The sequence below is a fragment of the Mustela lutreola genome, chromosome 1 (assembly GCF_030435805.1).
Source record: "Mustela lutreola isolate mMusLut2 chromosome 1, mMusLut2.pri, whole genome shotgun sequence".
NCBI classification, from domain to species: Eukaryota; Metazoa; Chordata; class Mammalia; order Carnivora; family Mustelidae; genus Mustela; species Mustela lutreola.
The window spans coordinates 262,457,317-262,485,257 of NC_081290.1; the positions used below are offsets into that span (position 1 = coordinate 262,457,317).

The window sequence follows — 27,941 nt, forward strand, 5'->3', positions numbered from 1 at the left end:
CTATATTTCCTATTGTATGCTAATAGCCAGCTTGTAAGTCTGATTCTCTACCAAATTGTGGGGCCCCTGAAGGTAGGGCAGATCTTATTTATCTTGATATCCCTGAGCACTCACTACAGGTTTGGTGAATCAGGGACAGCTGCATACGCTTTTTCCCAATTTTTTAATTTCTTCGCAAAAATAACAAAATCAACGAGGAATTGCTTTGGTCAGAAATCCTGGCACGGCACCTTCAGGATCATGTCAAGGTCACGGACAGCATTATCTTTTTCTGTGTACCCCACCGGACAAGAAGGCCATTCAGTGACACTTCTGGTGGTCCACATCAACAATAAATACTGCTCTTGATTTTCAAATACGAAACCACTGTCATGCTATAGGTAGATATGAAATTATAATGCGAAGGGTGATTTTTTTTTTTTTTAAACTCAAAATGCCTCTCTTGAAGAACAGGACAATCTTCCTTCTCTTCCTGAAATGTACAGGGTAGGACGGAGGAGGGAAAGTAGATGAATGTTTGCATCATTGGAGCCTAAACAGGAGCAAGAGAGGATGGGTGGATGTATGGATGTTTGTGTGGTGGCTGGATTTGTGGACGATGGGTGGATGGCAATGGATAGATACACTGATGAACAAATGTGACTGGCTGGAGAAGAGGATAGTATATAGATGGATGGATGGAGGTTTATGAAGACACTTGGAAAGGGATGTATGGGAAGGTGGAGAAGCTGTATAAGAGAGTGATCGGAAGAATAAGTGGATGGATGGTTGGATGGATGGAAGGAAGAATGTGTGGTTGGATAAGTAGATGGAAGGGATGGATAACTGGGTAGACAGGTGGGTCGAAGGACGTTTGGGAAGATGAATGAGTATGGGTGACTGGATGGATGAGTGGCTGGATGGATCCACGTGCCAGTCTGAGGCTGGAAGATGACTTGTGGGTTGGAAGAGGGAAGTAGCAGTCCCAAGACTGGTCCTCTTTTGTTTTCTCTGAGCAGCCCTGATAAAAAGCAAAACTCCACCTGAGCCAGGAGAACTTGGCTTCTCTTTCACTGGGAAGAATCACAAGCTCCCGACCCCTCCAGTCCAACATAAGCACCGGAACTCAGCTCTCCAAGCAGGACCTCCTTGCCATGAGGCCATCCCCCCTCCCAGAATATCCAGCTGTCTGCGAAACCCAGAGACACCACTCCCCAGCCCGATTCCCAGAGAAACTCAGCGGAGAGGAGGGGTCGGAGGCTGAACCCAAGGCAGCTGGGTTTGGGGATCCAGTCAATCCCTTGCGGGTCCTGAGGCCGCCCTCCCGGCGGGCCCGGAGAAGACCCCGGCGCGTCCCGGGGCGCACAGGCACCCCGGCCCTCCCGGCGCCCGCCCAGGCCGCCCGGATTTACGGTCTCCCCAGAGCATGGGGCGGGGGCGGAAGGGCCAGCGCAGGGGAGGGCTGCTACGTCTTTAAACCTCTGTCGGCTGCTTAGTCACAGCCCCCTCGCTTGGGTGTGTCCTGCGCTCGCTCCCTCCTCCCTCTTAGGTCACTCTTTCAGCCCTTGAATAAAAACTGCACCCAACTTCCCAGGCGCCCTCATTGCCCAGCCGGACCCCAGCCCCTGATAGGTTCCGTCCGGCCCGCTCGCCCCGTGTTCCGCCGGCCCCTGCCCAGTGCCCCCGACCCTCCGGCGCCCCGCGCTCACTCTCTCGGTTCGCTCACACCATGGACAAGTTTTGGGGGCGCTTTGCCTGGGGACTGTGCCTCCTGCAGCTGAGCCTGGCGCAGATCGGTGAGTGCCGCGGGGGGGGGGGGGGTGGGCAGCGGTAGGGAGTGGCCTGGGTGGCCCGGAGGGACCCGGTAGCCACCTGGCTTAATTGGTCCCGGGGACCGGAGGCAAGTGGGAGGCGGACCGCGTGGATTTGGTTCCGGAGAGTGGGGCTAGGATTTGCGCTAAGCCGTTGGAGAGTGTGCTGGAGGGAAGCACCGTTGGATTGAAAGGAAAAGAGAAAGAGCGAGGAAAGTTGGCCGGGCAGGCTGCCGGCGCGCGGTTTTGGGCGAGGTCGCTGGTGCCGCAGCACAAGGCAGAAAGTAACTGTACTCCTGGGTGCGCGCAACCGGTGTCTGGACCAACAGGCTCGTGTGCCCACGGGCGTTGGAAGCCTGGCTGCGCTGCGGCCGGGCAGGGCAGAGCTAGGCGGGGCCGGGGCTGTTGGCCAGGTGGCCATAGAGATGGTGGTGTGAGGACTGATGGCCAGGAGCTTTCCAGAAAGGGGTGCGGGCGCCCTGGAGCTCCCCACTGGGCCTGGGTTCCAACGCTCTTGGAGCTGGCTCCAGTCACTGCCTATCTAGCGCTTGTGGGAACTTGAACCAGCTCTGTGAGGTTCTGGGTTTCCACGAGGTGCCAGCCTGGGGCAGGGAGTGTGAGGAGGAAGGGCAGTGACTGAGCCAGCTACTGGATCCTTGCGAGCCTCCTGCTTCTGCCAATCAGTTAGGGAAAATCCAGACAGTACTGTGCCTCACATTCCCTGCCTGGCAGCCTCAGAGCAGGGAGGGGAGCCTGGGCATCGGGGTCGTGTTAGGGAGCCTGGGCATCGAGGTCGTGTTAGGGACCCTGGAGCTGGGGCTGCCGTGCCCCATCCAAACAGGGTCTGTATCTTCAGTGGCTTTGGAGTGCAAGATGGCTGGTGGGCTATTCTGGTGAGACTGAACTCCAGGCGTTCTTTCTTTTTGTCTGTATGTGTACAGATAATTACATGGCTGATTTGCTTATTGCTAGCAAAATTAATTTTTCTTTTAAGAAGTGCCAGCTGGGTCATTAAGACAGCTCAGCCTATGGTTCATTCTACTCAGCAAGTCTTTATTAAACCCAGCTCTGGGGGGAACAAGAAAGTAAAGACACAGTCTTACCTGGGTATTTTGGGCTGGGGATGAGTGAGGATTGAAGAGTTAGATTGGTGAAACAGAAGTAGTAATAGCGATGATAATCATACTAATAGAAGAAATGCCAGCTCCGGCTGCCGTTTGCTACATGCTTTCAGGGGGCCAGATGCCGTGCTAAATCTTCATAAGCGTTAACTTTCTTTATGCTCACGGTGGCCCAGGGAGAAGTGTCCTGTTACTAGCCCTGTTTTACAGGACGGAAATAAACAGAGAGGTTAAGTAACTTGTCAGTTTTCACATAGCCAGGAGGATTGGTGCACGTGTGAACCCAGGTCCATGAGCCTGTGCTTAGTGGGAACATGTTAGACTGTATGGATAGTCCAAACATGCTTGGAAGGAGTTTGGGGACAGAGGGCTCAGGTGGATCAGAGGCCATTGAGGAGGACTTTAAGGTGAACTGAGCTCCAGCAAGCCCTTGAAAGGCAAAAACGTTCCAGGTGCCAGAGAAGAGAAAAACTGGAGTGCAGGGAGAGCCCTGGCCCAGCCTTCTCTGGGGCCTCCCAGGACATCTCTCTGTGTATTACCTTCCAGCGTTTCTAATGCTTTTTTTCTGAAGATCCTGATTACTGACTCCTTCCAGCTGGTCTCCCTGATTCTTCTGAAGGGCCCTGTCCCCAAATATTTGGGGCTGTCCTAACCCTTGAGGTTCTCCCAGAGACCAGAAGCCTCACTCCCTGCCCCGCATTTTCATGGTCCTTATGGGCGGCATCATTTGGAGGAAGCACGATAAAGTGCCAGTAGCAATAACTGTCAGAGCTTTGGCTTTCATGAGCTTGTAACGTTGTTTGGAAGGAACTGAGACTTGGAGACGTGACTTAACAGCAGCTCGCCTGGGCAGGCAGAGGGGGAAAGAGGAAGAGGAGCTGGGGTGGGGGTGTGGGCAGTACCTCTGCCCCAGTTACCCCACACACACACACACACAGTGTGGGTGGATTAGTAAGGAGGGACGCCTCCAAAAGACAACGAGGAAACTTTGGAGAGGAACAAAGCTTTGGGGAGGAAGAAGGTCTCCATCCTCCGTGTCAGAAAGCAAAAAGTATAGAAACGGCCAACACGGGACCCAAAAATTAAGTTGGAGAATAGACACTTTGAACTCAGTGTCATAAGCAGGGGAAAGAAAGTGGCCCCAGGTAGAGGGCAAGGGGGTCGAGCCCTCCCCTATCTCCTCTCCTCACTGCTTGGGAATTGCGCCCCTGGTGTTGAGAAAAAGGGGTGCATCTAAGGGCTCTGGAGCTTGGGGGCCCTTCTGCTCCCTTTGGAGGTTAGAGACCCCTCTTCCTGGGAGTTAAGGCTTTGGCTGAGTTTTCCCAGGTGCAGAAGCAAGAAATCCATCGTTGCTGAGATTAGCATCAGTCAGTTCGGTTGCTCCCCAGATACGCATTGGACATCTTATTTCTTGCAAAGGCGCAGGGCCAAGTAGGTGTGTCTGAAGCTGGCAGCCAGTAAGAAAAGGTTCCATTTTCTTTCAAATCACCCCACGCAGAAGCAGCACAGGCAGCATGAAATTCTTAACTTATGACAGATCCTCTTCCATTCATTCAAGAAATATTTCTTGACTCATTGTCATAGACTCAGCAATGGGGACTCCAAGGACCATTTAGAAAAATCCTTTTTTCCCATGGAGGAAACAGATCCTGAAAATGAGGGAGGAGTGACTTTTTCTCTTGCAGATGGACTGAGGGCTGGGCATTTTCCATCCACGGGTCTCTGAAACACCTGTACCATCCAGGACAGTGATGAGCCCCAGCCTCTTGTCCCTGCAGTGGGCACAACAGTTGTTTTACGCCTTAAATGCTATATGAAACACCCACTACATTTAAAAAATTTTACTCTACAATATATCCTCTTTGAGCTTAATAGAAGAATAATGATAAATATTTCTTCTCGAAGCCTCACGCTGCTACTGCAAAGAAGAATGCTAAGTCCCAAGGAAGTGCCGTTTACTGAGCACCAGCTCTGCACTAGGCACTCAGCCGGGGGATTTGAATAGGTTATTCCGTATAAGCCTCATGACCGTCCTGTATATGTTTAGCACTTTCTTAACCCCATTTTGTAGACCAAGAAACTGAGGCTCAGGGAGGAGGCGTGACTTTCCCAAGGACACACAGCTGGTAAACGGTGAGGATGGGGTTTCCCATTGTCTAACATTAGAGTGTTAGACTCCAATGCTTATGCTCCTTTGATTCGTTACTTGGGAAATTGTGTGTGTATGTGATTCTCCTCCCTTCCCTGTCCCATGTGACCAACTAACGTGAAGCCTGGTGTGAATGGCTTCTCCCCCCTGGCAGGCTCTGTGGACTCTTGGCTGCCCTACCCTGCCCTACCCTGGACTGTTTCTCCCCAGGGTTGGCCACAGCTGTCAAGAGATGCCAACCTAGTTATTTGTTACTAAAATAAGTCAATTGCCTTATCAGAGTTCAGCTGCCCTTCTAGACATGCTCTCATTTGCAGGCTTGGAAAAAAGGGAGAGGCTCTGCTTCTCGTCTAAGAAACAAGTTAGGGCAATTCCCTCCTGCCTGAAAATTAAAGAAGAGCCCCTGCAGAGTCCCTCACCCTAACCCTGTAAGCATTTTAGATGCATTAACCTAGCAAGGCCCTCATCACATGCTCCGCGGAAGTCCCCGGTGTTTAGCAGGTTGTATGTGGCCCAGCGAGGGCAAGCCTTAAGGACTTAGGTGGTGGGCTGACATGGTCTTCTACAAAAGTCAAGGATCTTGAACTGAAAGCCGTATGGAACTCGAGGTGACAGGCAGCCACCCAAGTGAGATTTCAGATCTGTCTACGGCTTCTGGGCTGATGGTTCTAAGCTGGGGTTCCCTGACAGAGAAGAGATGGTGGGAGGCAAGCTGGGCTTCCCCAGCAGGGGTCTTGCCTAGGGCTGGGGCAGGGCTGGGGCAGGGCTGGGGCAGGGCTGGGCTGGGCTGGGCTGGGGGCTGTCCTGGGATTGGGGCTAGGTTGTGTTGGGCTGGGTCTGGGCCAGGGCTGGGGCTTGGTCTCGGTCTTGGCTAGGACTGAGACACAGGCTGGCGAGTTATGTCTTTCTAGCACCTCGATTCAGCCAGCTCCACCCAGAGCCTGAAAAGGAAGTGGCTCTTGTGCAAGGGTGAGCAGAAGCAGGTGGCAGATGCTGTCGGACAAAGCATGGTTCTCGGAGGGGATCTTTTCTGCTTCAGAAAGAAATTCTGGGGGATTGCACAGCAAGAGGCTGATGACTCAATTTCCTTTGTGTCTCTGCTTGACTAGGAAGTACACGAATGTTCTTTAGAATGATCAGGGTAGCCTGGTGCCTCCTACTTTAAATTCGAACCCCACTATCCACTCACTTGGCAAGTTCAAATTTTTCTTAAAATATGTCCTCCCCCCTGGGCACCTGGGTGGCTCAGTGGGTTAAGCCTCTGCCTTCAGCTCAGGTCATGATCTCAGGGTCCTGGGATCGAGTCCCACGTCAGGCTCTCTGCTCAGCGGAGAGCCTGCTTCCCCCCCTCTCTCTGCCTGCCTCTCTGCCTACTTGCGATTTCTCTCTCTGTGTGTCAAATAAATAAATAAAATCTTTAAAAAAAAAAAAACAAAAAAACATGTCCTCCCCCAAAGCTGGTCATCCAGGGTATAGGAAGCCAGACCAACCTGACAGAGTTAGGAAGGAGTGTTTTCTAGTCTGTGGTTGTGGAATCTGGCTTGGTATGGATAAAGTGATTGTGTATGCCAAATTTCCCAGGAGAGTCAGGATTTCAAATGTGCAAACACTCTACCACTTCACGCATAGTATATATTTTGTCTAAGGGTCTCTATTTTTCTACCAATAAATGTATGGCTTCGTGTGATTAGGAGTCAAAACCTTTGCAAAGCGTTTTGCATAAATGAATTCACAGCTTGACAATGCCTTCTTCAGTTTAGGGTCCGATTAAATTGATATTTGGTTCTGAAAACAGGAGAAGTATAGGGGAGAAACATTTCATATGCCTCTGCTCTCCACGTCCTGATCACCCCATATGTGAACTACCAAGACAAGCTACATATTTGATTCTTTCTGGCTGTGTGTGGGCACACATGTGGGTGTCGGTATGTGTCTGAGCCCATGCCTTTACCCCTCATGTGGGTATCGCTCACCCCTCCTTAAGCATGTATCCGGTGTCTTCTATGGGCCCCACACTGTGCTGGGTACCACGGGGGAATTAGGTGTATGAGATCGGCACCTCTGGCCAAAAACTTTGTGGTTCTGTGTGTAGAATATGGTGCACCCAACTGACAGGCTAATGGCATTGTTGAGCTGACACATGATAAGCAGGGCTGGAGAGATCCACAGAGAGGAGGTGGCAGTAGGGACCAGATAGGATTTGAATCTACAAAAGAGCGGGACTGAAAGCAGGGCGTGTCTCTCTATCACCCTGCTACTTATCTACCCACTGTGGAATACGTTAGTGAACCAGCCCACAGTGTCAACAAACATTTATCCCATCCCTGCTGGCTGTTGCTGCCAGTTAGGCACTGAGGGTGTGTGTGTGTGTGGGGGGGGATTCGTGGTCAGAAGATCACCATCCTCACCCCTGAGTCGCCAGCGCGTGGTGTGGTATGGGGTTTCCTGGGTAATGGCTGGCTGTGTGTCTCTGGCTTCCACATACTAGATTCAGGTCTTGCACGGTCCCCCTCAAGTCATGAAAACCCATAATGCCTCCAGACATTGTCAAATTGGTGGTGGTGGTGATGGGTAAAGTCACCTCGCGTTGAGAAGCTGGGGTCGTAGGATGGCAGCCATTCCAGGAAGCTCACTTCTGACAAGGCAGGATCTGCTTCTCATAGGGCCCCACTGGGCTAAAATTAATTAGCCTTGAAGCTGCACAGTAAAATCATGCAGAGGGAGGCCTTTTTCCCTTTGTGGGCCAAGGGATGCTAATGACTTTCTCACTTCTCCCGCGGGGGGAAACCCCAAACCGGACATGCTCTGTCTTATCTATCTTCTGCAGAATGGTGGGAGCCCCCTGACGTCAGGGATCATGTCACATTCATTGTATGCATGTGTGGCCCCAGATCCAGGCATTGGCCCTGGTTACCAGTAACTGATGAACTCAAGTGAATATCCAGAATCCAGAGTTAACCTGGCCCTCTACACGGATGCACGCTGCTGGACAGCATACGTAACACAGCAGATACGTCTGTGCGTGTATATAACAGTTGGTGATGGCTGTTTTGCTGAGGGCAGGGGTAAGAAGGGCGCTGGGCTGGTCAGCTGCCCAGCACAGGGCTCATGTTTGGTCTGCCCAAACAGGGAGGTCACCCATCTATTTGTGGTTTTGGTGGCTGCTTGCTGTGGCTGGGGACGTCTGTTTCAGGACAGGGTTACTACCTTCTTGGGCCAAGAAGGGGGTGGGAGCCACGCAGGATGGTGACACCAACCCCCAAATTTAAGCCTCAAAATAAAACCCTCCCCAGCAGCAGCCCGCTTGGAGGTCTGGTTATTTGGGAGATGCTGATCTGAGGTTGGACTCCTTGAGCACCCTTCTGATTCTCCTCCTCCCACCATGCCTGCTTCTGGAAGGTGGTGGCAGCTGGGAGAGAAGCAGAAGAGCTTCACAGAAGCGTCTCACCTTCTCTGCGGGTCTCCTGCAGCTCAGGAAAGAATAAGTCTCCAGGGAAGCCTGCTGTCTGCTGGGGAACCCCACGGGCAACAGCAAACTCTGTCTCCTTTCCCTAGAAGCTTGCCGAGTCTGGAGTTGCCCATAACTGGGGCAGGTCCTGCCTCCCTAGCCCAGGGATCATCTGCCCGGTGACGCTTGGACACAGGGAGTCAAATGGGGAATGAAGGGACAGGTGTCGCAGGGGAAAAGACCATCCCGAAGCCAGATCTTCCTGAGCGTGGTGTGCTCCGGCTGCCTGGGTGTGTCCACCCGAGGCAAGTGGCTCTTGTGAGTGCAAGTGTGGACCAACTGGCCTGGGGGTGGGAGGGGGCTGACTCACCGGAAGGCAATTTGCAAAACTGAGGCCCCAGAAATCTTCTTCGAGGAAGACTTTGGAGTTTTGGAGTTGCGGAACTCCAGTGGGGAGATATTTTCTACATTTGCTCTGGTGTCTCGGCCAGTGTCCTCTGGAGGTGCCTGTCGGTTCACCTTCCTTCCCCACAACCTTCCTTGACAGTTAGAGAGAGCGCCTGTACCTTGTGCACTTGTTTCTTTGCAGTTGGCTGGATATTTTTGAGGTGACGATCGCCACAATCAGTAACAATAGTGAATACTTACACAGCGCTACCTCTGCACCAGCCTTCTAACGTACACCAGCCTTCTGAGTAGTGTGAGTGTTTGCCCTGTTTTACACATGAGAACGTTGAGCCATGGGGAATTTGAGTAACTTGTCCAAGGCCACAGAGCTGGTACATGATGGAACTGGGATTCCAACCTAGGTGATCCGGCTACTGGGTCCAAGCTCTTAGGCACTGCCTTAGTGTGCTTCTCTTAGTGTATCAAGCGGTCAGGGCCCCCAGAAACCCCAGTGGTGATGCCTGGTGGTACTCTGGTTGTTTCCATAAACTCCATCTGGGAATCAGGTGTGGGTTAGGTCATAAGGTCCACAGAGCTGGTCTTGCCCTCCCTTTCTCCTTATGATGCCAAAGGAAGGGGATGGAATTGCAAATATGAAGGAGAAAGAAGTTGTCATGGAAACTTCTCCCCATTCATACTCTGAGTGTCTTGTTCATTCCAATTCCTGGAGAGAAGTTCTCCTCTCTTCTATATGGTGGGAAGTTGGGGGCAGGGAGTAGAATTGAAAAGGATGGTGGATTGAGTTGTTTGTTCATCATCACTTCATTACTTGTCCCCTGGAGGAGAGGTGGAGGTTGCTGATGGGGGATTCTCCACTATCTAGGGCTTTGGCTGGTGAACGGACAAAGCCAGGAAAGGGGTCAGTCAAATAGCAAGAATGTGCTTGCCCTCAGTGCAAGGGTCCTTGGCCCCAGGGCCTTCTCTCTACCAGCTAGAATTGATGAGGGAAGAGGGAACTGAGAGATGAGGCCATGAGGAGTCAGGCTATACTCTCTGGCTGGCGTAAGGACCTGAGCAAATACTACAAGTGGGCCCTTCTTCCTGAGCCTAGCCTACACCTAAAAGTGGCCTGGCTTCTGTGTGGTCCAGCAGGTGACTTGTGCAAGGGGAGGTGGGGGAGATGGGCAGTGTTTCCTCTGGGTGCTTTGCTTGAGAAACAAGCCACCAAGGAAGTGTAGAAACAGAGCCCCCTGGGGACATCTGCCTTGTCTGTGTGTGTTTGGCCTGGGCTCAGAGACTCATCACAGATTCCTTACCCATTTGAATTTCACTTGAGCAGGTCTGCAGGGCCTTCTAGGACCCACACATTAGTCATGGATCTAGGCAGCATCTTTTACTACTCCTCTCTCAAAGACAACCTGCTGAGGTATTAAGGTGATGACAATAAAGCCTTGTAGGTGTTCGTCATTATGCAAATTGAGATGCCAAGGAGAAATTCACAATGCCCCGCAACTCATACCTGGTCTCCTGCCTCGGGTCTAGAGGGTGGTTTCTGTGCAAGTCCCTGGCCCCAGCCTTCACACAGTCCAGAAGTAATAAATGAGGATCTCTTATCTGCCCATCACAAAATGTGACGGAAGGAAGCAGAGTCCAGCAGAGCTGTGCACTGTCTTACAGCAGGCGGGAGACCAGGTGAGGTCACTGAGCCAGCCTCCCGAGACCCCAGCTTGTTGCACGGTCACATTTTCCTGCAAGGAGAAGACAAGTATTCAGGTACTGACCAGAGCACTGGTCACACAGAGGTAGACCAGAGAAGTGATGCTGGCATAGAAATCTCTTACCTGAAGTTCATCTTCTCTGTGGATCTTCTGTGGTTGGACAAGTTGTCTTCCCAATGTCAGCCTTAGAGGTCAAGTACATCCCTCCAGTCTCCCCTGAGTGACTTTTATTCGCCTCTATTGTCTTGTTTCTGCCTGATAATTCGTAACCCCCCCAGGAGCATATCTCCATCTAAAAAAAATTTTAGATGAAGTTTAAGGGATGCTTCTGAGCTGTGTGTGGCCATCTGTTCTCTTTCATTGGTGAGCAGAGGAGCTCCTTAAGGAAAAGTTCATGCTTTATGTGCATTGTGTACATTTTTGTATTGCGGTAGCCCCCAATTTTCAGTTCCCCAATTATAGTAGATGCTCAATAAATTTTGGATGACTGAATGGGTGAAATTTCTAGATTTGGCAAAGCAATCTTTATCACTTACCTTTGGTGATTTTTTATAGATTCTGGCTAATTCTTTTTTATCCTTTTTTTTTTTTTTTTTTACTCGTCTATAGAAACATTTTACTTTTATTTATTCTAGTGTCGCTTTTAGTGATCCTCAAACCTCCTTGAAATTGCTTTTCTCTGCATTCTCCCTAATGTGAGTATCTTTCTTGAAGTTTTACGTGTCAGGAAAGGCAGGGGAAGTTCAGAGCTCATTAGGTTTTGTCCAATAGGACAGGGATCATGATTTCCTATAAATCTGTCTGCCTCTATGCCCTAGCACTTCCTTCCAAATCTGGTCTCCTGCACAAAAAAACCCAAGCCTCAAAATCGTATTCCCGATGACACTTAGAGAAAAGATGTTGTCTTTTGGTCACTCTGTTAAAAGAAAAAAAGAGGAAGTTGTTTTTTTCAATGGTTTAAAAACCTCCTATTCCAAAGATCACTTGTGGGAAATCAGAGGTTTCTTGTGGTTCCCTGGGAATGAGGAGGTTTGGCTTTGGAGGAGGGCTGTGTAGAAGGAGCAGGGGCTGTGAAAAGAGCCAGACCTGAGGCTGATTTCCCTCTTTTCCACTTCGGAGCTGCGTGAGCTCAGACAGTGCATACGTTAAATGTCTTGGACAATGTTTAGCATGTGGTATCTTGTGCTAAGTGTCTAGCACATAGAGGTGCCTCAAGAATAAAAATGTCTATTACTTATTATATTTTAGTTTGCTGAACAAATCATTTCACCCCTATTTACCTCCAATTTTCCATATATAAAATGAGAGAATTGGAATCTAGTTGATCTGTAAAATCTCTTCCAGACCTCACGTTCTATAAATCCACCACTCTGTAGGCCACGAACACCTAAGCCTCATAAAACTTAATGGAAAGAATAACATGACTATAATGCAGGGCCAAAAAAAAAAAGTGATGCCTGGTTTGTATTAAATGTCAGAGGTGAATTATTAATCCATGCCAGAAACAAGTCTGTTGACTCGGTTGTACTCTAAATCCCAATGGCAGGGAAGCATGACTCTTAGGAACAAGGTGCTTTGTTCAGAGAACTCAACTGAATCCTTTCAACCACCTTGGAATGGGCAGATGCAGAAGCTGGGGCCAGAGAAGTTAGGAACATGTCTGAGTCACATGGCTAAAACTGCAGGAAACCAGTCCTGAGATTACTTATAGGATCTGAATGCAATACCCTTTTCCTTAAACTGTACATTGGAAGAGACATTGCTTCAAGTGATCAAAAAAGCCAAGCTGTTAAGAAAAGATTATGTCCTTTACTCTCAAAGCTCCATGAGTAACTTGGATTGTTCCACTTCTCTTAAGGGAATGCTGCAGTATGTTGGTACAAAATGAACCACACTACTCAGCCAAAGCAGTGTGTAGAGGGTGAGCTGTAGCATCCTATGGAAAACAACTAGGGTGACCATGAGGGGGGAAAAAAGCAAATAAGACAAACAAATATATTATTTTATTATTTATGTATTATATACATTACATAATTAATATATATAAACTATATAATCGACCTATATTAAATATATTATATAATTAACATATGAAAATATCACATAGTTAATATTGTATAATTATATAATAAATACTAATATATGATTAATAATAAATACATAAATATGCATGTATTTATTATAGCTATTATAAACAGACACATACACACATACACACACACACACACACCCCTACCAAGGCATTGGGCATGACAGACCTTTTAGATGGCAAGTTGCTTCTTCTACTGAGAACCTTCCAGATTCCTGCTAAGATACTTCTTTTTCATAAACCCAGAGAAGCTCTTTTTGTTGAGGAAAAGAAAAAAGGAAGGATGGGAGGGAGAGGAAGAGAGAGAAAAAATAGGAAAAAGGAAGTCCTAAAGATGGCACTACTTAAGAGTTTGCCAAAGTGGGTCAAGGACTAAATGCCCCGCCAGGGTCCTGACCTTCCACCAGTCTCTCAAAATCCTTACTGAGATCACATCCACCCTGGGTGTGTCCCTCTCATATCCGTCTGGGATCCACCAACCAGAAACCGAAATAAAATACCAGATGCGTTCTGTTCCCTTGTCACACGCAATACCCTCCATTATGGCTTGGTCACCGTGCCTCCAACCCGCCACGCAGACATGGCATTCTAGGACAAAGGACAACCGCGTGCAGCCCACGGATGTCAGCCCTTCTCCCCTTGGTCACAGGACTGTGGGCCAGATTCGCCCCTTACAGTTTGCCGGCTTCCCCAGTTGTAACACGGTGATCAATTCCCTAATTCAGTTCACTAAAGAGTGTAGTGTGGCTGGCACGGTGAGAAGTAGTGAGGGAAGAGGAAGATCTAGATTCTGTCCTTGGAGAATTTATGGTTTGGGGGGAGAACAAGCAGGTGACAGGGCTCCAGGAGATGACGTATCACCAAGCGCCGGAAGGTGAGGAAAGGTGGACAGCTCTGTGAGCCGCAACCCTGCGGGCTTCCTGCAAGGGGCGGGATTTGAGGACAAGGGGGACGAGCACATGGAAGAGAAGATGGACAGAGAGGGAGAGAGTAGGGGGCAACCTACGCAAGTGCAGAGCTTGGGCTGGAAGTTTCCAAGGGGCTCAAGGAAGTGTGGCCTGAGGGGCTCAGGAGAGGGCGCAGGCTGTCTGAGGAGGAGGCCGAGCTGCGGACGGGTGAGGGATGACATCGGGCAGATTCCAGGCGATCAAGTGTCAGTGGCACGGGCGGCAAGATCCAGTTCTTCTGCCCCAGGGAAGTTCCCACGACACCCTCTTCGGAGGCTGCTGGACAGAGTTCAGAAGTGAGGCAGCTGCTCCTGCCCTTCTTGGGCTAGATCTTGAGCAGCTCTGGCTGGGTTGGAGAGTGGCAATGGAAAAGAACCCCAGGCAAGCCCTGCGGCCCTGGTAGCAAATAGATTTCGGCTCACGTACCATTTCCCATTGATTGCTAGAGGCTGCCTGGAGGGCTGTGCTAAGAAGCCAAACCTTGGCTCAGCCACAGAGGGTGCTGTGATCCATTAGTGATGTCTGCCACAGCATGGTCTGGAAGACTCAGCTCCTGTCTCACTACAGCAGAGCAGCAGGCTTTTCTGGTTTTCCATTCTGGTGGCTGCCTGTCACTAGGATGTTAGCCACTCCAATCAAGTGAGCAAGTCATTCTGTAGACTCCACCTCCTTCCAGAAGAGTATAAATTCAGTCTCCCACCCAGAGGAGTTTGGTGGCTTGAGCCTCTAGGATTCCTTTGCACTGTTTTCCTGTCACCCCAAGTGAGGTTAGATGCTGGGAGCCAGGAATCTCCTCTGTTTGAACCAGAGCCAGGCTCCTTGGCAAAGGGCCCCTTCTGCACATCGGCTTCTCTGTCTGCGAACTGAGAAGACAAAAATGACGCCTCACCCATGGGAGTGATAGGAGGAATAACTAGCTAATGGGAGTAAAGCCTTTGAAGATGAAAGGGTTGTATGTGCACGTTAATTACAACTTTTATCAGCCCTGGAGCCTCTGCGTTCTCAGCTGCCACTCGGGGCTCTTCGGTGCCTCCCAAGTGCAAACGGCAACAGCATTCCACAGACTGGCCCCTCTGGGTCCAGCTTGTAGCCTGCAAGTCACGTAGGCTGGATTCTGAGCTCAGGCCGGCAAGCCCATCCTGGGACACTCAAGTTTCCCACTAGTCACGCCCAAGAGAGAAAGCCAGCTCACTACCTGGACAGGTAAGATAAGATAGAACCAAGGTATAAACAAAAGGCTCCACCAGGAGTCTACTAGAAATAGCCCCCAGGTGAGATTAGGACACTGTGCTCTAATTCCCACCATGTCAAAGCCTAATTGTGTGACCTTGGGCTACTGGCTTTATCTGTCTAATGCTTCAATACACTGTGTGAACCACCTGGGGATAATAATCCCTCTGCCTCCCCGGGACCTCTCCACCTTGGCCTGCTGGTGTGAAAGTGTTTTGTGCTGGTTGGTAGAAGCACGTGGTGTGGAACTACAAGGTCCTATTATTACTGGAGGTAACTTTTGCCTTTATCTCTGTCTCCCGTTGCTGGTTGACCCCAATCGTTGAAATTGTATTCTTCGGAATGTTTACCCATCTCTTCCGAGCTGCCATCCCCTCCTGGGCAGTGCTTATATAAGAAGACCTGGTATGTGCTCAGGCTTCATGGTCGTGCCATTGCCTGAGGTGTGCAGATACAGTTGGGTTGGCAGGGGACTGGGGTGCCCTGTCAAGGTGAATCACAGTACCCTCGCTAGGGTAACTCAGTAAAAGCACTGGAGGCAGGGGTAGGAGAGTTTTCAGAGGCTTTGCGGGGGCTTAGAAAGTGCCAGCTGGCCTGGGCCCTTACAGCAGCACCAAAATGTGGATCCAAGGAGGAAGAAGAGGAGAAAGGGAGAGAGGACACTCAATGAGAACTTGCCATGGGCTGGTGACTCAAATCCAAAGACAATGGCATGTCAGAATGGGAAAGGATGCTAGAAACTCTGTAAAGCACATGTTTATTGGACAGGTGAGGGAATGGCAGCTCAAAGACTGCAAGTGACTTGCCCCAGGTCACGGAACTAGTTAAGATCAAAACCCTGGTCTTCCAATGTTCAGTCCAGTACCCTTTCCATTTCGTGCTTTGAGATGATAGGGGGAAGGCATTAAACAAGATGAGGCTGGCAAGAAGACTTGGGGGGACAAAGAGAGGAGGCTAAAAGGGTACTGGGTTTTGTGGCACAATGGGAAATAGTGTAGGTGTTTACACGCTGTTACTGTACTTGGACCCGGTTTCCTGTGACATACCATGTATAGCCATATTTGGAGTTCATCTCGATCTTTTTTGACTTAATGAGCGTTTGGAAACCAGAAAGCCCAATGCAACTCAGCCTGGCTTTTGCCCAATCTCCCCGAGCAGTTCTGTGAGCTGAGTCAATAATTGGTGGTTTTCAAATGATTCATTTGTTCATACAACACATGTGTATTGACATATAACATGTGCCTTGTGTTCTCCCAGGCACTGGGAGCAACATGGAGCAACTCATGGAGCAACATGTCTTCCCAGTCTTTCTGGGAGGATGGAGAGTAAATACGTAGCAATGACCTTAGTGAATGACAGGGAAGAATGCTGTGATAGGAAAGCAAAGGGTCTTTGAGGCCACATCACGGGGAGATCTCTTCTGATCTGGAGCATCAGGGGCGTCCAGGGGGATGAAGAGCAGGAACTGTGTTTACAGGATGTCCCCAGTTCCTTGGTGGCCCTTGTTGTTGAACTTCTCAACCCCACCAGTGCTCAGGACCAAGAAGCATTCTGATGAGTGGGCTCAAAGCCCCTCAGCAACTCCAGCCAAAGCAACCCCTCTTCTGCTGCCTCACACTTGGTTTACTGAGGAAGAGAGCAAGAAAAGAAAGTTCTACTCCTCACAATTCTGAAAGCAACTGGTTTATCATGTCTTCCTAGAAATAGTGGTGAAAAGGGAGCCACGGGATTCTCCAAGCTGGTTGAGACATTTTAGTTAATTAATTAATTAGTTTATTTATTTATTTTACTGGATGAGATCTTAGGAAGTATGTGTTGGGAGAGCAAAGGAACCCAAATTCTGGGAAACAAGTAGTGTCATTTGATGTCAGAGTTATTTTAAGCCATGGGAAAAAATTCATAATTAGGAATCTCGGTTGTTAAGCTTGGTTGAGGGTCAGATCTCATTGATTTTATTAGAAGTTTCTTGGTCTTTTGGGGAGAGCACTTTGTTGATTGGAGCTTAGCCTCCAGGTACGTATATAGGGAAGATTTGCAGGATAACCTCCAGCAGTCATGCCAGTGTGTCTCTTGGGTCTGGGCAGCAGGAACAGGCAAGAACCCTGGGAAACAGATGTCCAACCATGTGGCTACAAGGGCCTCACTCCTTTATCTCCTTTGTTGCTGGGAACTACTTGGAGATGACCTGATGAAGTGTCCCCCATGTAATTACTATCTGTCACATATTTCTTGGTGTACTCATATCAGTGCACCTGAACATCTGAAAATCTCTGAATAGCTGAATATCTCTGGAAGGAATAGAACAGTGAAACAGAAACCCTCATAAAATGCTATCTCCCCAATAAGAAGTATGGAGGTAGGATGATTTTAGGAGCTCACTGATGTTGTCAAAAACCCAGTTTTTTCCTAATTTTCCAGTCCACCATGCCCATCACCTTCTTATAGGTTAGCCCTCTTCATAGTCTAACACTAACTCCAAGAGTTCCAAGCATCCTTTGAAAAAAATAATAGTATCCAGCAGCAGAAGGAGGAATGCTTATTTACAAGTGTCTCTTCTAGAAAATTGGAGGAATGGCTTTTCCAGAAGTCCTTAATTGACTTCCCTTTACTTCTCATTGGAAGGATGGGGTCACATTCCATGAAATGCTCATGCAGAGCCAATCATTGGCTAGGAGACCTTTGACCACAGTCTTTGATTTAGACCGGTCGTGATTCACCCACTGGAGGTGGGAGTTAGGACCTCACACCCCCTGAAGCACAAGTTAGGGATTTTGAACAAAATCAAGATTCAATTAGGAGAACTTTGTTGCACTAATAACAATGTCTGTTACAATGAGTAAGGCCCGGAGGGTGTCCATCCACCTGGTAGAGTTATGGTCTGTGACCATACATTAAGTAAAGAAAAAAAGCAAAGCTAAGTTCTTGTGTTCCTAAGCCACACCCTCAGCCTTTTCTTGGGAAGACACACCTAATGGTTAGAGTTCATGTGGGGGACACACTGCATTTAGAGACTTAGATGGACTGCAGCTTACACTCAATCATAATAGCTGTAACCTTATCCTTTTCTCTCTCCCCCCAAAATCATATCGGGGAGTAACCTTAACACTGTTATAATTTACAAGAGGTAATCAATTGTGTGCGTCCTTGAGCACTTTACTATTAGAAACTCGTGACTACAAGATATCCCAGGACTGCTGGAGCCACACCATGCATGAGGACAACTAGTCTGTAGTAATCCCTTTTAAAAGAATGACTATGACCTTGAATGAGTATCTCTTCCTGTAAATTATGAGATGATCACCCCCAAGGGAGATGGTTAGCTTTCCTTTTCTATAACTACACTCCTCGAGTGTTTTAATGTGTGTGACGTGTTTTCAGCTCCATTATATAACCTGGCCCTCACACTAACTTCATGGTTAGTATTATTATCCTCCTGTAGAGGAGATAAGTTTAATGACTTTCTGAAGGTCAGATAACTAATTAATGCAGGTTTGGGATTTGAACCCTAATTTCCTACTCCTGGAGCTGATGTCCATGCACCACATGGTGTTGGCTTCCGATGGACCTGAGTTCCTTTCAAGGAGTCTGAAATCGACTCTTGCATTTTACATTAATAATGCTCTTTCATAAGCAGGAATGAAATGGCTATTTCATTCCTAATATAGCTTCTTTGAGTCTGAAGTTCAAGGTCTAACATCTTAACATTTTAATAAGCCCAATGATGAACAGGAGGGCTTTCTGGGACAGTACTTTGCCTCCATGCAGCTGGCTCATGAATATAGTGGTATGTATGGGAGGGAAACTTTGGGAATTTGTTTGTTTGTTTTCCATTCTTTTTTTTCCATGTAAATATCATTAAAGAATTTATGATGACTGCATCCAGGAAAGAGGAGCTCAAGGGATGTCTAATGTGGACCTCAAGGATATGGTCCTTTCTTACACAGGAAGGGGACCACTTGTTTTTGTTATCTAATGATGAAGGAGCTAGAGGAAATGGATTCTATTAAACCAAATGATTTATGGCTTATTCTGAGGGTGAATTTCCTGACCCTGAGGTTTGCTGACCATGAGACTGGCTGGCTCGTTCCAATCCACCTTTAGTTCTCAGCTGAAATGGCATTTCCTTAGAGAGACATCCCTTGGGGACAGCAAAGAACTTGGAGAAGAGGAGCTTCCCTTTGGACTAATCACTCAGCACCTTATACTTGTGTTACAACATTTATTGTATCATGTTGTTGACTTGTTTAATGTCTGTCTTCTTCTCTGGGCCATAACCTCCACTGGAACAGTGACCTTGCCTACCTTGCTCAGTGCCCTGGTTCCTGTGCCTAGCACATGGGCGCTGAATGATACTTTGTTGAATGAATGAAGTTGGGGCTGCAATTCTCTTTTCTGAAGGCCTGTATCCACTTCCCTGTTGGGTGGTTTTGTGGGATTATGGTTTACCATCATGGATTCAGCTGTAATCTCTAAATTCAACTTAAACAACAACACTCTGTATCTGTCTATCATCCATATACCTATCTATCTGTGTATCTATCTGTCTACTTACCTACCTATCTGTGCATCAATTTATGTATCTGTCACTTATCTATTTACATCTCTATCATCTATCTATCATCTATTGAAATAACTTTCTATTAGAATAAGAGACAAGTGCTTAAAAGCAAAGGAGGGTCATCAAGTAGGTCACATTTCTCATTCTCTCCTACATACTCATTCATGGTACACACCACCCCAATTACCACCCTCCCTCCTTGGCTGGCATCATCCAGTCTTGACCATGATTTCCTGCAAGGGCACCAAAGGGAAGCCGAGTGTGTGGGTTGTCTGGCCACTCAAGGTAGATATGAAAGACGAAGGAGAAACATTTTCCATTTAGACAGGAAAAATGAAGCAAGGCTTGGGGGAAGCAAGCCTTGGGTCCTCTAGATTCTTCTCTCTGCACTCCCTCTGGGACATATCTGGGGAGGCTCTCTCAAACAAGTGGTACCAGATAAAGCCCAGCCTTCCTAAAGTATTGTTTCTCGGGAATCAGGAAATGTACTCTATTATCTGTTTGAGCTTCCTGTTCTTTATATTGTTTGGGAGGCAAAAGTCAACAACCACGTTTATATTCTGCATTGTTTGCATTGTTAAAAACTGGAAAATTAATTTGGTTTCTTCTCCAAATGAGCTTCCCATACCTTCTGGAAGACATTCAGAAACAGACCTCACTTCAGACAGGCCAGCAGGAAACATTGTGTCTTAAAGCCAGGTTTCTGACCTGCTTCTAAAGGCTGCCTTTGAGGATGTTTGCTCCAGTTCCCAAGGTTCAGGGCCCAGGGCAAGGGCCAGCTGTCAGGGATGCCCAGGGAGAAGCTGAGTCTGGTGTCCTGCGGCTCAGAAAGCAGTATGGATGCTAGAGGTAGACCTCCGTTGGAGTCCTACTGCTCATTAATTATGTGGCCTTAAGCAATTTACATAATGTGTCTAAGCCTCAGTCTTCTCATCTTTACAACGGAATAACAATACCTACTTGACCAGTGGTGTCAGGACTAAGACAATCATTTGCACAAAGCCCTTGACAGAACCACTGGCATGGAGGGAGCGCTCATCAGTAATCCTTGTGATCATTGTTAGGATTAGACCTGGAACCCCTCCACCATGCAGCCCTCACTTCGTTCCTGCTGCTACCTTTGGGAAATACATCCAGCTGCCTTTGGAAGGTTTTCATTCCATTTCTGGGCAAAACATCGGCCAGGGGACTCACATTGACTTTGGTGAGGAGGGCACCCCAGAGAGCTGGCCCCCATGTGAACTGACTGCAACAGCCATGACTGAGTCGATCCAGCCCCATGGGATGTTCCGGGAACCTTGGCTAGTACGGTAGCTGGTGAAAGTGAATGGGGAAATGCACCGCAGGTCTGGTCTTGCCTCTCGAAATGACAGCCAGTCTCCCAGGCTGCATGTCTCAGCAGGATCGGCCTCTTCCTGCCTTAGGTCCTGGGAGCTGGTGGTGGAACCGGAGGAGGAGGGAGTATTTTCCTCCTTCTCAGGTCCAAGCATCTTGCAGGGCTGTTCTCCAGCCTCACAGTAGAGAAGGGCCCTTTGGGGCGGTTTAATGCAGGAGCTTCCTTCTCGTTCTGGAAATTTTGGAGTTTCCCAGAGCCCGCTTCCTCCCTAGAAGCCCAAGCTTGGAATTTCCTGGTTGTGGTTGGGGGGAAAATTCAAATGCATGGAGGGAAAATTCTAGGTGCATAGAGTGTCTGGCCATCAGTCCCGGGGGGGGGGTAAGAATGGTGGGGGCTTGCTTCTCTCATCTCCAAAAAGGCCTTTAATTACCTTTAACTGCTTAATTCTGCTATCCTCTAAAGAAAAGAAGATTTGGCCACTCCCAACCACACCTGAGGAGTGACTAAGGCTCTTGCACCTTTTAATAGGAGTATTTGCATTTTTGTTGGATTCTCATTTTGCTTTTAATTTCATGAGAGTATGGCCATGGACTGTTGTTCAGGCTGAAACAGAAGATTATAAAAGCACAAATGGTTTTTCTTGGTGTTAGGACATCATAGTTTACAGCCTAGGAATGTCCACGGTACTGGGGAAAGCTGTGGCCAGTCGTCCAAGATTTATATCCCTGTGGGAAAAGTAAAAAGATTGACATTTACTAAGCACCTGTTAGGAACCAAACCCAAGGCTGCTGCTTCATGCATATTTATTATATAACTCCCACAGACTCCTTTTTGAGGTATATACATAGCAAATAGCCACTGAATAAATGATCGACTGATTTTCATCAGAGCCATTTTATAGGCTGAGAAACTGAGGCTCATCAAAGTAAAGGAACTTGCCTAAGATGGCTCAGCTCTTATGTGGTGGGGCTGGAATTCAGTCCAGAGCTCTCCTCTCCCTTTCAACCTTACACCACGAGCTTCCACTCCGCTTTATGGGGAGTTAATCCTGTTCTTCCATCCCCGTAAGTGGAGGTCTTGAAAATTCAAAGCATCTGCTTTTCCTGAGAGTCTGGGTTTTTCTGGCTCCTTAGGAAGGGCCTTGAAACAATTTAGACCTACTGGGAGCTATCTTCAGGAAAGGAGGTGGTGGGAACTTCCCTCCCTTCCCTCTTGGCGGGGTAGTGGGACCTCCAAGACCACCAAAGATCGGGGAGTGCCTCGTCTCCCTCTTGCAGAGGTGGGGCTGCTGAGAGTGCCTTGCTTGAGGATTGTCTCACGACTGAAGAATGGTTTGAATTGGCCCTTGACACTGAAATTCACAGTAGGGAGCACTGGGGCTGTTTGTAGTAATTTGGGAGGAGTGTCTCTAAGGAAATCAGTAATTCTGCTGTTTCTCTTAATTGAAACCATTCTTTCCCTCCAGCTTCGATCGGGAAGGCTCTAATCTCTGATTGCTCAAAGGCATTTATTTGGTGTAATTGGAGAGCAGGATGCTGGTGACACTCTCTTGTGTTGTCTATTGTCTCTTTCTGCCGGCCAATGTACCTTGCCTGACACATTACTGTCAGCAGCTCGGTCACATCACTGCTGCCTGGATTCCAGGATGCAGAGACATGGTCCTGCAGGCAAGAAGGAGCCACTCAGGTTCTGGGGGTCGGGGAGGAGAAAGGTCAGGGGAGCAGGGGAGTGAGTTAGAAAGAAGCATAGACTTCTCCTAGAGACGGGACTGGGTCAGCTGGGGAGCTAGAGGTCACCAGATCCAAACTCTTACTTGTCTGATAAAGAAACTAAGGCCCAGGGAAATAAAGTAATTTCTCCCAGGACTGACAGTGTATCAGGAAGAAGCCTGGCTCCAGACCCCAGGTCACTGGATTCTCAGCCTCATGCTTCTCCCACTGAAACCAAAGGGACATTTGTCAGACACCACACTGTATATCAGACACTGGGGATACAGAGATGAATTGGGGGTCATCCCAGTGGAACCCACTTCAAGGCAGGCTCCTTCCTAAGATGAAGATTTATAGACAGACTCTCTGTCAGATAGCACACGATTATATAGAGCAAGAGACATGTCGCTGGAGAATTAGGCTCCTGGTTCCTGGTTAACTGGAGGTCCTGAGTGGTTGTCACCAAGGATGCAATGGGTGGTTGACCACCTAATCAAGAATGAAGCCAGAGTAAGAGGGACCTTATATTGGAACTACCTTATGATTGGATAATATTGACAAGTACCAGGCACTTGCTAGGTGTCAATTCCGTTGCTAAGTGTTTGGTGCTTTCCCTTATTTAATTCTTAAATCACCCTGAGGTAGGCATTACCTTCACTTCACTAGCAAAGAAACTGAGGTTTAAAGATTAAGAAACTGTGGGGTGCTTGGGTGGCTCAGTCAGTTGAGCGGCTGCTTTTGGTTCAGTTCATGATCCCAGGATTCTGGGCTCATGCATCCCCTTCTTCCAGCTCTGTCCCCAGCTTAGGACCACAGTGGAACTCTCATCTCAGAAACTAAATCATTCAGTTGCCGGAGACTGGAACTTCCAAGCTTCTCTTGTCTTCCTTTGAAAGCCCAAATCCTAGGGATGTCTCGTGTGGACCCTGGAAGACAAAGATGAATTCTGTATCTAATTTTATCTGTGTGTGTGTGTTGTGGGGGAGTAATTTCCTTTGGCTGGATATCTGATCACACCCAAAGCCCCATAAAAATGAGTAAAATACATCCATAAGTTTATAGAAATGTCAGACCACACAGACTGCCTGACAAAGTGGCCCCACATCACTATTTTAGAACCCCCTTTTATTTTCTAAGAGGCACTATTAGTACCCCAAATTGCCTTATTATTAATCATTTACCCATATACTGTCTGCCTTCCCACATTAAAAGCTAAGGTCTTATGATGGCATGGACCTTGTATGTTTCCCTAGCTCCCAGGGTTCATATCGGGTACGTAACACTTGTACCTTCTAGAAGGTGTTTTGAATTCATACCTTGCACCATGCCCTGGGGATACTAATGGTGATTTGGAAGGCCAAGATCTCATAGGAAGAGGCTCAGCTATCCTCCCCCTGATGTTTCTAGAGCACTTCTCGAGCTTTCGCTTTCACCAGGTATGGTCTCTTGCCATATCCGACGGTCATTTATTTTGAGGAAAATCAAGTCCTATTTCTTTTAGTAACTTCACAGAAGAGTCATTTGTTACTTCCTCTACTTTCAAGGCTCCTGGTTCTGTGCGTGGGCCCTGTTCCTTAAAAGCAGGAAGTTGTCTTTGGCCCACCAGAGTTGAACATGAAGTGGTAAGATTTTGGTCCAAACCCCGTGGCTTGAGTCAGATTTAAAAGCTTGTCAGCAGTAAGTTCTCTGGAGCCTGGCATTCAAGACTGGCATCTGTGGTTACAGATGAGATTTCACAGATGGAAAGCCCAGGAAGAGGTGTGAATTACAAGCTATTAGCTCACGGGGCAATTGCAACTATACCGATCCTGGAAATCTGTTTGGCGCAGATTTTTAAAAATATCCTACCATCCAGCCTCTCCCTCCATAGGGCTTCTGCTCTGTGACATTTGTGTTACTCTTAAAAGCATGTGAAGAATTAACAGGAGTGGGGTTCTTGGACTGGGAAGGAGAGCCTGCGTCTTGTGCGTGCATCCCAACAATGCTCACAGCTTCTCACTTTAGCACCTGAGAGGGAGACAGAGCCAGTGGGAATGAGAGGAGAGAGAGAAAGAGTTAATAAAATGGTTAGGTTAAAGCCTAGCAGTCGAAGGGGTGTGTGAACTGTCACGGGAAGAGTGGCGGTAATGACCTACCCTCACAGCCAGGTGGAAAGCCAGGCCGCTCATCAAGCTTATCTTGGTCCTGGGGTGGTCAGCTCTGTTTAGGACATGGGCTCCCTAAGTCCCAGGGCAGGGCCAATTTTTCTGTGAAATCCTCCCCAGCTCATTTGGTCCGTGAGTTACCCCCTTTGGAGGAGCCAGTAGTAGGAGCCTCCATCCACCTGCTCTATCTTCCTGGTACTAACAAATATGAGCCCAGTGGCCTGCAAACTCTCTGGCGAGGGGTTTTAACTGGAAACTGGCCTGGAAGCTCCTCGAGTCAAGCAGTGCAGTGGCAAAGAGACGAGGGGCCAGGCTGCTGAATCTGCTGCCCATACAAACATTTCCCAACCTCACCCTACAGCACACTTGCGTTTCAGGCCCCCAGTGTGGTTCAAGAATACTGACTCATGTCAAAGACCAGGTGTCATCCCCGGGCTTGACTACTGCCCCTGCCACTCAGGTGGGTCGGTTGTGCTCTGAATCTCACTTATTTCATCTGCAAAATGGGGATGATAATTTGACTTCTTGAAGATGGTCTGGGGAGGTCATAGGTGTAAAGTCTCTTATGTCTCCTGGACTAAGGTGTGACTCAGACTAGCAGCTCTGTAAACTCCAGAACCTGTCCTTCAACAGTTGTGAAGATGCTCAAAGAGGTAGGCCAGAGGAAGTCAAATCCAAGTTGGAGAGGCACCAGGCTGTGTGGTGAGGTTGGGTTCCCGAGGGACTGGTGGCCATCCTGTTCCCCTCTATCTGAATGGCGCTCTCTTGAAGGACAACAGTTCACCCTCATGTCTGACTCTAGAAATCTTGTGGAGTACACTGTAGACCAATCCCATCCTTGTAAAATAGCATTGGAAAATCAGACTGTGCTGTCTCCTCGCTACGGGGGGAGGAGATGAGGGTGGCTTGGGACAATCTCTGCCGAACTTTAAAAAGCAAAGTAATTTTATTCTTGAGACTGAGGGGGAAAAAATACAAAAATAGTCATACTAAGCCTATATCACTTGTAAAGCATTTTGACACAATTGCGTTTCACTTGGGCTGCAGCCTTTGAGCTGTGAGCCTGTGCTAATTACTTAGCGCTCCGACTCTGTGTTTCCATAGCTATCACGAGGAGTGACTAACCCTCTTAGGGCTCCAAATGCTTTGGAGCTGCTGGCACATTGCTGGCCTTACCGATTGGTTAACATTGCTATGAGTGGTTTCCAGAGAATTCCAGAGTGAGCCTCCCAGAGCGTTGTGGAGGGTGTCAGGGCCACTGGTAGGGTGGCAGGGGGGCTGGGCAAGAATAAACCAGCTGGTGGATCAAGGATCTGGGATCTGCCCCTCCGCCTTCACTCCCGCTGCCCCTGGAATAGGTAGGTCTGCTTTCACCTGTCCTAAATACTGTGGCTCTGCCTAAGACTTCATGGTAAGGGACAGTCTGAAAACGATTGTTTCTCTCTAGCACTCACCTTTTCCCTTTGCTTGTTGACAATCTGAGATGGAAAGGTGAGCCCTGCCAAGAATGGGGGGAAACCGGAAGAAGTTGACAATCTGAGTCAAGGTCTGGGTGTTACTCAGGCTCTGTAAGACTTGGAGTCTCTGAATCTCTTGTTCCTTAGTTTCTTCATCTGGAAAATGGATCCGTGGCATTTACCTGCTGGGCCTCACAGAACTGCTTTGGGAAGTGGAATTGGAGAATGAAGCCACCCACATGGCAAGATCACTAAGGCTGGCTTATACACTTCTATCTGTCTGTTCCCCAGGGCTTGGAGCCCAAATGCGCCCGAAACTAATATTGGATTTTTGAGAAGATATCTGAGATTTCAGTACTGTCCCTGGAGTGCGTACCAGCCCCCCCCCCCCACCTTTTATCCCACAGGCGCCAAGTGTTCCCTAAGTCCTTATTTGGTCCTGGGAGGGAGGAAGGTGAGGTGTGAACCTGGAAGCTTGAGTTACTCAAGGTCATGCAGCTTATAACTAACAGGATTTAAGCTAAAACCAGTTCCTCCTCCCAGGTGGGGGCCCTGGGGCTCAGAAGCGCATCAGCGATCCTCGAACCCCCTGAATGCAGCTCCCACCTGTGTGTGACAGCCTTGGTCTGCCTCGGCATTCATGAAGGGCCTCCCTTGAACTAAGTACAGTCAACCAGTTCCTCAAAGTACGGGCAGCAGACCGAGCAAAAGCTGAACCAGAACGAGGTGATATAGCCAGAATCATAACTACACCACGACAAGCAAATGTAGTTACCAGAGTGGGACCCCTTTTTTCCCCTCCTTGCATCAGGAAAAACCCCGTGTGGGTCCCAGAGAGGCTTTCTCGTTTCATTTTACCACATCCTGGCTTTGTGTTAGTCAATCTGCTAAAACTGATATGATCAAAAAAAGAAGAAAACAAAGGTTTCAAGGCCAGACCTGAGTGTTTCCTGATCGCCATGGCAACATGCAGGTGTACACACTGTGGTTTCTCTCCCTCTCTCTTCCTGGAGACTCACTCACTCACTCACTGAAGACTGCTTGACCTTCAGAATTGTGTACTGAAATGACAGTGTTGGGACACACACTCTCCTTTGCCGGAAAGATTCTTTTGGATCCAGGATCCAGGCTTTCTCCACCCTGTCCCCTTCCCTTTTTTCCATCACTCTACAAGGAGGCAGGGGTGGGGTCTTTCTTCAGACTGCAAAACAACTCCAGAGCTCCGCGGGGTCAGACCTGTGGAGGCCTCCATGGAAAGGCCAGGATAGTGACTGAGAAATCCCTTTGGACTCTCATCTGAGAGGGCAGAGGTAATGGGCCCCTGCTGGTTTGGTGTTGGCGGCCATGACAGGCTCTATGGTCCATGGACAAGAGGCTGAAAGGTCAGGGGGTATAACCAAGCGCCAAGAAGTTGGGGTACATTTCCTTTCTAAGTGCCAAGAGATGAATAGCTCAGTTGAAAGCAACCCAGGACACATTTCTGGAGGAAATTCTCTGGGTATGATAGTGTATGACTATTTTCTCTGCTCATTAAACCCTCACCCACCTCCGGGGGCAATTCCGGGAGAGACTGAGTCACCCAAGACTCATGGTCTGCACTGGGCAGCCAAAGGCGATTCGGCCACTGAGTGTGATTTTGGCCTCATTCAGAAGTGGATCCTGAACAATAGATCCTTTCACCAGGCTCTCATCACATGGGCGTCAGGGGATGGGGGCGAGTGACGTGGGGGCAGCAGGAAGGCTGCCAGCCTTCTGGCCTGGCGGGCCTGGGTGGCAGCAGGGGCCCTAAGAGCTAGGAAGGCTCCTGGATAGAAACTGGGGGTCTTTAAAGACAATGACGGAAACAAAGAATAGAATG

General features: G+C 48.5%; 1 protein-coding gene across 20 annotated transcripts in view; it reads left to right on the forward strand.

Annotated features, from left to right (window-relative positions):
* The first annotated feature begins 1,526 nt into the window (after positions 1–1,526).
* CD44 (CD44 molecule (Indian blood group)) overlaps positions 1,527–27,941 on the forward strand; it is an 84,617-nt gene continuing 58,202 nt past the window's right edge. For 4 of the 20 annotated variants that reach the window (XM_059139607.1, XM_059139616.1, XM_059139627.1 and 1 more), the window contains exon 1: positions 1,530–1,775. In XM_059139607.1, coding sequence (XP_058995590.1) covers positions 1,709–1,775 — 67 coding nt within the window. In that variant the 5' untranslated portion in view covers positions 1,530–1,708. Of the gene's footprint in view, positions 1,776–27,941 lie in introns of all 20 variants that reach the window. The other 16 variants (XM_059139662.1, XM_059139669.1, XM_059139675.1 and 13 more) reach the window with 8 other exon arrangements.